We start from the raw sequence: 12,665 nt of genomic DNA, 5'->3' as shown, positions 1-12,665 counted from the left end.
TCATTACAGCCAACCTAATCTCATATGGGTCCCATCTAGGCCCCAATGTGTAGTGTACAACCCTAATGTTTAGCCCCTTCTGGTCCCATCACTGACCCTAGTGGAAATCTGGTGGGCATCCAAATGTGGGGCCAACATGGAACCCATAGACAGTACTTTCTGGTTCCTAGTTGCCTGTATGGGCATGGGCAGGTTAGAACAGGCTTAGATTTTCTCCCCCCCCCCCCCCCCCCCCCCCATACAAGACACTGTGCTCTGATAAAGTGTGCTTTGTGGTGGGTTTGCTTCTGTAATGGGTCACACATTGCTTAGGTCACATTCACACCTGCTCTGTGGTGGTCTGAGTTTCATTTGTAGCTGCACTAAAAAACACCTGGACAAAGCTCAAAGCCACAGTGTTGGAGTGCCACAGAAGCACTAATAGACTGACCATCTAAAGTCATGGAGCGTTTAGCGTGTAGATTTGTTCCAATTACTGTCATCATGCAGCAATTATGCTGCCATTTCACATCATTTTTTTCATTTCCAGTCAGAAGTGATGTGGAGTATGTGAAGTTTGTCGTTGACTCAACAGCTAAATATAACATGAGATGTTTCAGTCCTTATTGAGTCCACACTTTACCTTCATTACAGGAGACTCACTCTCAGTCAAAGTCATTTGCATGGAAATGTTTCCACACCTCCAAAGTTCAGCCTTAGAAGTTGGGGCACTTTCTGCAGCTCACCATCCAAATAGTCTCAAATATAAGTAGCTGTTTCGGTTGCACATGCTCTTATTTGTCTCTGTCCTTTTCTCAGAGCTTTTAGATCAGCTCCACATCTTTTCAGACCCATAGTTCTGAGTTGTCACCTCATAGTAGAAGGACAAATAAAATCTGAGATCTGAATTGAGGGATTGCTTTGGGACAGTCTTTCCATTCATCTAGGCCTTGTACGGTATACAGGAGTCCCATGTTTTTACTGCATATTTTACTGCATTTAATTCTTATGTGAGTGAATTACATTATATGTAATCTTATATGTGTATAATATGTAATCAGGAATACGCTCTGGAAAATATTCAGAAAAAGATATAACAAAGATTATTGTTTTGAAGCAAGAACAACTCACAGTGATAGATAGCCAGGCTAAAGTACGGCCTCCAAACTGTGGGGTTAGTTTTTCAAAATTAGGAAAAGACTTATCCCCCAAATAAGTTGAGAAAAGTTTGTTTAAAGGTTTTTTTATCCACAGATTCATCAGAAACTAACAGCAGATGTTATGTCAAAAACAGAATTTTTGTGGTCTGTTTGTGGTCAATCTGTTACTGGGGTAGATTAACACTGATGTATGTAATCATGCCTGGTAGCTCAGCCTTAAAAACCTACGTCCCCTTCTGAGTGTGGAAGACGTAGGAGGTGATAAGTTTTGAAAAACTGAAGTCATTTTACGCACAGAATGAGTCACATCTGAAACTGTGATGTTTCCCCTGCCTTTATTTTGCAAGTTGGATGCAAGAGTTCACTTGTTCTGCATTTTCTGTCACACCATCAAATGCAGGACTTATCAAGTGACTACAGATGTTTGTTCTAGTGTGTAGAAATGTAAGATCATCCCCCATGTTAATATTGCACACAGCACAAGACCTGCCTTTCATAACCACTTTGCAGAAAGACAGAAGCGAATTTTTTTTGAAGGAAACTGCACAAAAAGCCTCCAGGGTTGAAGATCTGTTAGATAGATTTGTGCTTTTGCTGTTGTTGTTGTACACAGGTAGTTTATAGGCACTTGATCGACCAAATCCAACCCCTGAGAAGAAAAAAAAAAGAAGTTCCTGTCTGGTCATGTGACTTCCTCTCACTCACAGTTCTCCACTCATCAGAGCAAAGAGAAAGAACAGTCTTTTTTTCTCTTTCTTCTTCCTCTGTGTGCCTTTGTGAGTCCGTGTGGGCCGCTGTGACAGTAGAGTGACAGGCGTTGGTGTAGCTCAGCAAACGTTTCAGACCACGGCTCTAATTACGAGTTCCTTGAGTAAATTCGCCCCCCTGTGAAGACCATGTTGCGGCGGAAACCCTCCAATGCCTCAGAAAAGGAGCAGGGGCAGGTGCAGAAGAAAAAGGTAAGACTTCATGACGTGTGTAAGTTGCTTTGTCTGTGTGTGACTGTGAGTGTGGTTGAAATGAAGGTACTGGAGATGAGATGAGGGCAACAGTAAGGTCAAACTTAATTACCCCAGAGGCTTTCAGATGGTGAAGGTCTAATTTGCGGATAAATACAGTAGATGATGTCTAACTTGGAAAGGCAAACTCTTAAAAACCTTCTGAGACTGTAAGAGCAACAAGAGCAAAGATCAAACTGAGATCTGGAAGGCAACCTTTAAAACCATCTGACTCTCTAAGAGCAACTAAACATTAAGTTGAGGCCTGATTTCCATTAAATAAAAAACCTGTGAAGCTTACATTGGTGCTTTGTCGTAAAAAGACTACAGGGATTCATTCTCTCAGATTCCTATCGTTGTATCATTGTTCAGGTTGAGATGCATGGCTGCTCATTGTTTCCTGTAGAGACACAGACCATCGTCACACACATCCTGAATTTATTCTTATCTCACAAGCGTCAGAGTCAGTCTCTTATGAGGCCCTTAAGAAAGCTCAAGTGTGACATTTACGTCTGCACTCTGGGCCCGCTCTGCTCCAGGGCTTTTTCGTTTGGAGGGAATCATTTGCACCACCTACGCTTCAAGCACCACAAGCCCTGTTTTCCACCCAGTTGTCATCCTTTGTTCATCAACCGCAGGTTTTAGTATTTCTCACCACACAGCCTGTACAAGCACTGCTTTGTTCTGAAGCAGCAAGCAGTCCTAAAGGCCAACCGCCAAACTCTGAAAAGACTAGAAGACCTAGAAGAGAGGCATAAGCATACAGACTGAGGTACACAACTCAGGTTTTGAGGCTCTGGCTGTTCCACCAGAGCACCTTTGTCTTCTTTTATTTCACAGTTTGCCTCTGCAAGAATACACAGAAGACTTTCAGCTATGGTTCAGATACATGTGTTTTCTCATGGTCTCTAAAACCCATTGGTTCCTCTTGAGGATACTTGCTGAGATGATGAGCAGTTGTTTCATCAGAGCTCTGTTGACATCTGTCAAGCTTTGAGTAAAATACCACTCACAGTAACACCAAGGGACTGTTATACTTGCCATTTGTACCATGTTCTGGCATCAGTCACAATTTACTTCACCCAAAGTCACTTTCAGAGAAATGTATTTAAGATATTTGTTGCATTCAAAGTGTGGAACAGTTAAATGCAACATGGTTAGAAATGCTTTATGCTAGAAATGGAAACTCCAGCTGAAAGATAAGACTGTCACAGTAAACAGATAAGCAGATTCCTTATCTCTGTGAAACTGACTTATCTACAGCCAGATACAGCTTGGATTACATACATGTCGGTGTACAAAGTATGCTCGGCTCTAGAAACACATATTAGTCATGGCTTATTACTGCAGCGCAGATCGCTAGACAGATACTGTAGAGAAAACTCTACCATGTCTTTAATTGCTTTTACAAATGCATAAAGACCCTCAAACTAAGTGTAGACTATAAGCATTACAATGATCCACCATAATAGATTAATGTTCTGAAAAGAGATTTGCTATTGTTCTGGTTCAGCTTTGTGTCGCTGATGTGAAAGCAGTTTTCTCGGTAGAGTGTGGCTTTTTCTCATAACTCCACCCATCATTCGTGCCACTTTTTTCTCAGTACAGGAAGAGAGTATGTCTCAGCAAACTCTCGCAAGCCAATCCCAGCAAAACATTGCATGACAGTGGGGCTACTGATTTCAAGTCATTTTACCATCAAACTCTAATGGGCCATCAGACTATGTCTATATTTGTGTATGATATTATGGGGAAGTGCCCAAGTAAAGAGAGCTCTGTCCATCATGTGGTGAGGAGAGAGTGGGGGTTGTATGATTTCGTATGACACTATTTGACTGTCTGGTTTCTCTGAGATTTCTCAGTTGGTACGGTCTAAGCTGATCTAGTAATTTAGCCATCATACGGTGTACTGGATCCCAACCACCATTCTGCTTCTGGCTGTGGTTTTGCTCAGAAGCTATTTGACTTCATTTTCCATCATTTTTAGCAATGCACATCATATCATAGCCACTAAACTAATCATACAGACAGCAGCTGAAATTTGTAATTATAATTATTCTTCTTGTTTCTCATGACAACCGGAAAGATTTCCTCATTATAAACACTGGACAGAATGGGACCTCACGTATGAACTTTAGAGGGCCTGTTGGAAGTATCCTATCCAATGTTATCAAACTATGAAGTAGATGGTGTAACTGTTGTATACATATCTGCCTTTTTCAAAAGGGGCTATTTAGACCCCGCCCTCTCTCATCACAACACAGCCGATTGGCTGAAATGCATTAACACAGGTGAGAAACATACTACCTGGGAATAGTTCCCACACTAATTTTCAGTGTATATTGCTTGAACTGACAGGCATGGCATGGCCATGGCATGATTGGAAGATTTATCTTTGAGAATTTGAACACAGCTACAACATGGCTGACACACTTTATGGTTCTCTGTTTCTGTAACAGGAAGTCATTCAGACATCAATTCAAATAGTTTTCTTAAAAATTATGAAAAAAAACTAAAGGATGGAAGTTTTACACAGAAGCTTCTACAACAAAAAACACATTGTATTGTGACTGAGCAGAATATATGTGTGTGTGTATGTGTGTGTGTGCGCGCCTACAGCTGACACTGCAGCGGTCCAGCAGCTTTAAAGACTTCATGAAGCCCAAGCCGTCCTCGCCTGTGGTGAACGCTGAGTTTACGCTGGAGGAGCCGGTGAGTTTACTGTGCATGAAGGGATCTTTGGGCTTTTACTGTGAAAGCTTTACAGTCCTCACTGTATCAACTGGAGAAAAACAAAATGCATACCCATAATTCTGTTCTGTTGAAGTGTCTGTTGAAGTGTTGCATTTAAAAGGTTTATAATAAATGAAAGCTTAGGTTAAAATGTGCTCTGCCTGCTTCGGCGAGACAGAAACAGAAAGAACAGTTTGAGATTTAGCAACGGCCTGTAAAACCACACTGACTCTATTTAAAATCTCCAGGCAGGATATCATCGCTGTATGAGCCAGTCAAGCATAGAGCCTGAACACTTCTGAAAATGCTAATTCTAAAGCGAATACTTACATAAAGTAGATGCCTATAGAAATATACAAATTAGCATATAATGCTAAATGCAGGACTAGGGATCACAGATCCTTAATAATAGAGACACCCATGTCTGTGTTCAACTGTGTTTTTATACAGCGGCCACAGCCTATGTTTTATATGCACACTACATGTCCAAATGTTTGTGGACACCCCTTCTAATGAATGCATTCAGCTACTTTGAGTTCCACCCATTGATGACACAGATGTGCAAATGCACATACACACTCTTACACAGCTTGTCTAGGCCCTGGAGAGAAGTAGTGCCAATAGAATAGAACTCTCTGGAGCAGATCAACATGAACCTATTGGCATCATGCCTAATGCCAGGCATGGGCTAGAGGGGTATAAGGAACCCCACAGCATTGAGCTGTGGCGCAGTGGAACTGTATTCTCTGGAATGATGGATAGTGGAATGATAGATACTTTGGGATGAAGCAGTGTGGAAATCATTTAACATCCTGATCTTACTAATGCTTTTGTCACTGAATGCAATCAAATCCTCAGTGCTTTAAAATCTGGTAGCCTGATTCTGCCCTGGACAGTAGAGACAGATACTCCAACAAAATCAACTCTTTTATTTATTCCTGTGATTTTATAAGAAACGAAATGAATGAGTAGGTGTCCCAATTCTTTTGCCTATATAGTGTATCCTAGCCTTTTATTAAATAGAGGCTTCTCTGTTCTGAGTCCTGTTCAAAAAAGTAGTCTGAAAAGGCTGAAACACTCCCTGAAAATTCACCTTGAACCTCTGTATGAAAATGTTCTGGTGTCACAAAAACTATTTACAGATATGAAGCATATGGGCTGCAGTGTGAACACTACATTTTGAAACATCAGCATTAATGTCTATTATAAAAAAAAACAAAAAACAATTCATGCTACGGGCCCTTTAACACGTAACCACCAGTGAACTCAGTAACATCAGTCGCAGCGGCTGGCCCCTTCTGCGGAACTGGTGCAGCTGGCTGTAGCTTGCAGTAGCAGATAGTGTTAACTGCAGAGCGGCTGCTTGGTTGACTCACTGTGGTAATGACACAGTAACCGCACTCAAATGCAGAGAAAAAAGCTTAATCTTACAACCAGCACTGCTCACCACCCAGCGTTTGTGCAGAAACCACCGTTAACTTCCATACAGCGCAGCATATCAGCTCATCATATACAGGTTCATGACATGAAAGACAAAAAATGTCATTCATGAGGAGAATAAAAGAATAAACAGGCTTTTATAGCCTTCACTGAGAGCTAAGAAGCTGGGAGAAACACAGAGAACGCAGAGTTTTAGCTTGGTGGTCAGGGTCAGGGAGCTCAGAAATGGAAACAAAAGAAGGGAGGAGACGATATGAAAAGAGGTAATGAGGGGTGTGTATGGTTTAATACTGATTGGGGGGGGGGGAGGTTGAGCAGCAGTGTAGTCTTGCTAACCTCAGTTTCTAAGTAATGTGACAATCTAAAGAGTGAAGCCAGAAGTCTGTTATCTGTAAATACAAAAATGAAAGGAAGTGGTGGCCAGTGAGGTCATCTGCTGTGAGAACAGTGATCTGGGGGAAGGTAGGGCTCTGTCCAACACAAATGTTTTTTTGCTAAATTAAAAATACAGGTTTTTGACAAAGATTTAGGATACTTGCACTCAACCAACTAACATCTCTGCTACAAATGAATAAGTTCACTTTTCCAGCAAACCATTCATTCATGTTAAAAAGGGCGGGGGGGGGGTCTAGTTCATTAATGCAGAACAGTTATAACAAATATATTTGTATATAAAGTATTTAGGTTGGAAACAGCATAGAAGAGACTGAATTAACACTACTATTCTATGTTGTTTCCAACCTGAAATTATATATATAGATATGGTAGATGAGGTTGCTATGGAAACATGATAAGATAAACACTTGAATTTGTTTCACTACACAAAAGTTTACATTTTACCTCTCCTTAGTGTGTGTTGTGCTCTTCCCTGCTTGTCTAGTGTACCGTGTTTAGACAAGGAGCTTTCAGGTGAAACTGACATTGATCCCCGAACTTTTTCTTTAAAGAGCACAGATTTACTGACTTAAACGCATGTAGTTGTTGATTTGTCCCGTTAGACACTGCCAGATTAGACCAGAGAAATCTGAAGCTAAAACATCTTTATTAACATCTTTGTTTCATAAATCTGAGGTTTAATTGGGATCTGTTACTAATCTTAGTTTATTAGGACTTTACTTATACAAACACTAAAATCAGTGGGCTTATTAAATTCTCAGTCGTCGTGCGGTTAGGGTTGGTCTTTGGCTTGAGGTTCAGGTTAAAGGTAGGGTTATGGAACAGTATAGGCAATTGTTAAACATCCACAACCCATCTATGAAAGACTGGCCTATGTAAGTGCTGCTGTACTGTCTGTAGGTGCCGGAAGGCTTCGTCCAGGAAGACACTGGAAAAAACAGCGGGAAGCTGGGAAAGAAATGGCGAAACGTCATCTCTCGCACCATGACCCGCAAGACATCCAAGATGGTACAGAAAGCCCTCACAGAGGAGGGGGTGAGTACAGAGAATTACTAACGCACTGCATGCAAATGCCTGAATGCATTAAGTAAGGGAATGTCACATTAGTAACCGCTGAGTTGACATGCTGATGGAGTGTGTAGGTAGCAAGTACAGGGAAAAAAGACAAAGATCACACTTAGTAAGAATAAAAACCACACACAAAGTGCCTACACTCTTACAAAAAAAGGTTCTGAACAGCTTGAGGATAGGAGTGGAAACAGAAATACACTGCTGTCACTTCTCAAAATTCTTTTAAGGCACCATAAGCCAAGCATGTATTATCTTATTGGTTATTTTATTATAGTAGTTATTGGAATCTAAATAGTAATTGTTGCTGAATTATTTGAGGTTTTAATAAAAGACTGTAATTGCATGTTATACAGTTTCCTAAATCACACTTACCTTTCACTTTTTTAATAAAAATTAGTGGACATTTTGTGATTAGTTACTATAGTAGTGTAATTTCCTTAAGCTGTAACAGTTGACAAGGTAACTTCCTTCCTAGATTCAACTCTGCTGGCTGTTTAGCACATTAAACTACAGCTTATAAACGGATATTACAAACGGCTGACTCGTTTAACATTTGCTCAGTCAGTGGAACAATGGTAAGAGGCCTAAAGACCTTAGTTCAGCTCTAAGCAGGTTGATTTTGTCTCCCCCTTCTGGAGGAGAATGAAACTCTCAGTCAGTCAGGATTAAATGTACTCCAGGAAAATAAAGAGGGGAAGAAAAACAGATCTCTAACATCTGAATTGAATTATCCTGAACTTGTCCAGATTGAGAGTGGAGAAGATGGCTCCATGTCCCCCATGTCCCCTAACGATGGATGGACCCCAGACCTGACTGCTGGGAACCGGACGTCTGTGTGCTCTAACAGTTCAGAAGACACCATACACTCCCCCCTCTCCCGTCAGCTCTCAGGATGTAAGCTTTCATTCAGCTTGTTTTACACTAATGTTTGACTTTATAAAAAGATAATCTTGTTAATAACGAATGCTATCTTGCAAGCTCCATTTACCTAATGAGGTGCTAATGAGTCTACGTAAAGTGGTCCTGAACTGCTCATCTGCATTCCCTGCATTAAAGACTATCTGTTTCCCCTCTATGTTCCTTCAACTGCTCAGAAAAGAAAGACTAAAAAAATGAACTGTGTTTGAACACAGGTGGGGACAGACAAAGTCTGGACAGTGGCTTCAGTCAGAGGGACAGTATGGAGAGTCCTTACACTGGTCCATTCTGTGGCCGAGCCCTTGTCCACACTGACTTCACTCCCAGCCCGTATGACATCGACTCTCTCAAGCTGCAGGTCAGGCTTTCTCTGGCATACTGTAGATCACATTGATCAATACACTTGGTATCGATTGTAATATTGATCATTTTGGATCACATTTTATGGTAATGGTCCCCTACAGATTCTTTTGAACACCTTGATTAGAGTTAGGATTAGGATTGGGGGTAATAAAATATAAATTTTAGGCCTAGTAATTGTTTTTATTGGGAACTGGGATTACAAAATTTACCTTGTAACAAAATCCAATGTATCAGCATCTTAATTAGTGATCCAAATATTGTACAAAACAAATACAAAACCTTTTATTAAGAAAACACACAATTGAAATAAATATTTCCAGATAAACGGAGACATCACATTTTTCCAACATTTTATTTTAAGTTTAGATGCATTTAATAGATTTTCTTAGATGTGTGGTAAGATAAGTTGATAATCTACAAAACATTTGCATGGGACCTTGAGAATAAAGTAGTACCCATTTTCCATTTACAGTAAACTTTTTTTTTACGCTAATTTCATTATGCCTTAATTATTGATGTTATGCCGCCTTTTAGAATCATTTACACAATTTATTCATATTTTTTCAGTTTCAATTTCTTGCTAATAATTTGAAAGCTGTAAAAGTGCACAGAACTAACATATATGATTATTTGATACATTTATCTGAAGCTAAATGAAGGTTTTACTGACCACATACGTGTAAAGAAAAAGGATAACAACAATAATATATACTAAGTATTAATATGAGCTGTCTGCTACACAGAAAGGAGATATCATTCAGATTATTGAGAAACCACCAGTGGGCACTTGGACTGGTAAACTCAACAACAAAGTGGGCTCCTTCAAGTTTATCTACGTCACAATCCTACCAGAGGAGGAAGCACTGCCAAAGAGGAAAAGATGCCAAAGCCAGGGTCGCCGCAACAAACCCAAACCCAAAACCCTGGAGGAGGTTCTGGAGAGAATTGGGCTCATTGTAAGCTTTCACTAGTCACAAGAATTCTAATGTTACACTATCCTAGATACACCCCTCTCACTGATTCACAATCCCAGATAACTGGACATTAGACTTGAATTAGAAAAAGCAGAGGACAATGATTCAGGAATATGCTGAATGGTATCTGCTTACCACTTATTACATAATCCTACCAAAAACGCCAGCAACGGCACTGGTCCGGACACAATGGTACTATTATAATACATGAACTGAACTGCAGGAAATGTGCAGCTCAGTCTACTGCAGATTCCTAGTTTGAGAATCACATTTGTTGCAAAGTTCTAATCACTGTTACTTTGGCTCCTCTGTGTGTCCAGGAGCTTGGAGATCTTCTCTCCATGCATGGATTCCAAACACTGGAGGACTTTGGGGCGCTGAAGGAATCCCACCTGAACGAGCTCAACATCACAGATGCTGAACAGCGTGCCAAAATACTGACAGCTGCCGAACTGCTTCACGACTGTACGTCCTTTTTTTTTCGGTTACTCTGTATGTTATTATGATCCACCTGACCTTGTGGCTCTTTTTTGGAAAGACAAAGTCCATCATTGCACAATAGATGAAACCTTAGAGGGTGGCGCAATGCCAAGAAACAAGATAAGCTAGAGTCTTTATAGGGGCTGTAATGGCTGAATACCTCAGCAGTATTAAGAAGGCAAACCCGTTCCCTCCTCCAACTTGCAGGTGTTTGACTGGATATCCTTTCTATTCCACATCCAGTACAACTACTGGGAAGCTGAGAAATCCACTTTAGCTCATAGACACCTACAGTATTTCACTCTTTCTTTCTAGCAGATCATTAGCTGAATGTGAATATTCCCACTATGTGCGCTCTTCTTGTTAAGTGCATTGCTGCTTGCCTGGATTGAAGCCCAGCGCTCATGTACACACACACACATATGATTCACACTGCTAATTGGACAACCCGCTGCCTGTTGACCATGTCCCGCTTGTCCGAAGTTCAGCATTCTGTAAACGTTTTTGTGTCAAGTCCCTGTGGAGCTGTTTCAGGAAAAGATGAGGGGAAGGGGGAGAGGGAGTAGTGAACACTTTAGCACTAACTTTCGATTAATTTTAGAACTCTATTTGAATTGACTCTATATATATATATATATATATATATATATATATATATATATATATATATATATATATAGCTGTTTGAAGTAATAAATGTGACCTTAAATCCATTTCGTGCTGGTTTTAAATCCAGACTGACGAATGTTAGGACATGTTTCTGTTCCCTTTCCAACCCATGGAGTAAGGTTTTCTAAAATCAACACGGGTTCAGAAATATACATCGTCTGTGTTGCTGACACTTCCAAAATGTCTTCCTGTTAGTGATCATGATTGACTACAGCTGGTAGCTGCTCTGTGCCCACGTATATCCCACGTGTTTGTCAGCACTCATAAGACCAACCAACACACCGGACAAATGAGATCGCCTAGGGGCCATTTCTAATGGTGTTGTTCAGCAGGGTCACTGGCCATGAAGTACAATTTCTGCTCTCTTTCTACAGCTGAGGGAGAGTCCGATGAGGAGGAGGAGAGACCTGAGGAAAAGGCAGACATGCCGCGGGACTCCGGCTGCTACGAGAGCACAGAAAACTTGACCAATGGGCGCGAGGAGGTCGAGACGGAGCCCGAGCCTGGATGTGAAAGTGATGTGGAAACGGGCAAAAACTTGGATGCAGTTCAGGAACAGCTGCAGGAACTGACAGTGGAAGAGGGTTCTTGAGGGCTATAGCAGGAAGCAGTACTGCATAAGTTTACCTGCAGCCCTTTTGGTGCCACCATTCGCCTCACTGAAGGGTCAGCAGCGCTCATCCTGAGCTTGTAGCAACCTGACTCCCATGTGAAAGACTGAACTGCAGTGAACTGTCAGCTGACGCAGGTTTATGATTTGCATTTAAAAGCTGCAGTAAGGCTTTAAAAACCACTCGCTGAAAGGACATCACCATTCTCCTGCCAGATGCGTTTGTTATTCTGTGTACTTTGAGGTTTTGAACTTCTGTGGCACGTCAGGACTGTGGGATCAAGGTCACTATTTTAGCTGTTCCTGGCCCTTTTCTTTAATCGCAGTTTAGCTATACTTTTATGATGAGATGATCCTACTTCCTACTACAACATAATGATTACAGCGTAAACCTTCCATTTTTAAATGTTATCTTCACTATGAATGTATATTGTTGAATGTTGAGACGTATCCATGCTTATTTACAAGACAACACGCCTTGAGAGTGGTGTTAATTGTAGCGTTGCTTCTGTGGCCGTCTTTGTCTTCTAAATGTTTAACCACCAACATTGCTGTATGTACAGTATAAATATTATTTCATCATGTCATTTCATTCTCTGTTCTGTTCTACTATATTGTCTGTTCTTTCCTGTCCGTCATTGAGTGTATAAGTTTGTTTTAATAAATCTTATTAAAAAAAAAAAAAAAGGATCAGTCCAAATGTGTTCACAACTTACGGAATTTTCATTGGCTGTGGAGTAATGGAGCTCCATGCCTAACCTCTGAAAGGAGCTGGAGTGATGTTTACGATCCAGAACTATCCTGAAGAAACACAGTGTATCCAGAAGAAACATATATCATCATATATCGATGACTAGTTATGATGCAAAAACCA

The 12,665-nt window shown here is 40.7% G+C and overlaps 1 protein-coding gene across 1 annotated transcript; it reads left to right on the top strand.

The window, feature by feature from the left end:
* The first annotated feature begins 1,893 nt into the window (after nucleotides 1-1,893).
* sash3 (SAM and SH3 domain containing 3) lies at nucleotides 1,894-12,459 on the top strand. The gene is made up of 8 exons (XM_072663249.1): nucleotides 1,894-2,098; nucleotides 4,757-4,849; nucleotides 7,607-7,741; nucleotides 8,524-8,671; nucleotides 8,911-9,053; nucleotides 9,802-10,014; nucleotides 10,353-10,497; nucleotides 11,556-12,459. The coding sequence occupies exons 1-8, from the start codon at nucleotides 2,036-2,038 to the stop codon at nucleotides 11,771-11,773; spliced, it is 1,158 nt and encodes a 385-aa protein (XP_072519350.1). The 5' UTR covers nucleotides 1,894-2,035; the 3' UTR covers nucleotides 11,774-12,459.
* Nucleotides 12,460-12,665: the final 206 nt, after the last annotated feature.

This window comes from Salminus brasiliensis, chromosome 19, assembly GCF_030463535.1.
Source record: "Salminus brasiliensis chromosome 19, fSalBra1.hap2, whole genome shotgun sequence".
NCBI classification, from domain to species: Eukaryota; Metazoa; Chordata; class Actinopteri; order Characiformes; family Bryconidae; genus Salminus; species Salminus brasiliensis.
This window is presented reverse-complemented; position numbering and strand designations above follow the sequence as displayed.

Bases quoted from the DNA above. Each gene is read 5' to 3' on its own strand.
- sash3 (XM_072663249.1), top strand. From the start codon at position 2,036: ATGTTGCGGCGGAAACCCTCCAATGCCTCAGAAAAGGAGCAGGGGCAG. The intron at 8,672-8,910 runs GTAAGCTTTCAT...GTTTGAACACAG, and splicing joins CTCCCGTCAGCTCTCAGGAT to GTGGGGACAGACAAAGTCTG. The intron at 9,054-9,801 runs GTCAGGCTTTCT...TCTGCTACACAG, and splicing joins TCGACTCTCTCAAGCTGCAG to AAAGGAGATATCATTCAGAT.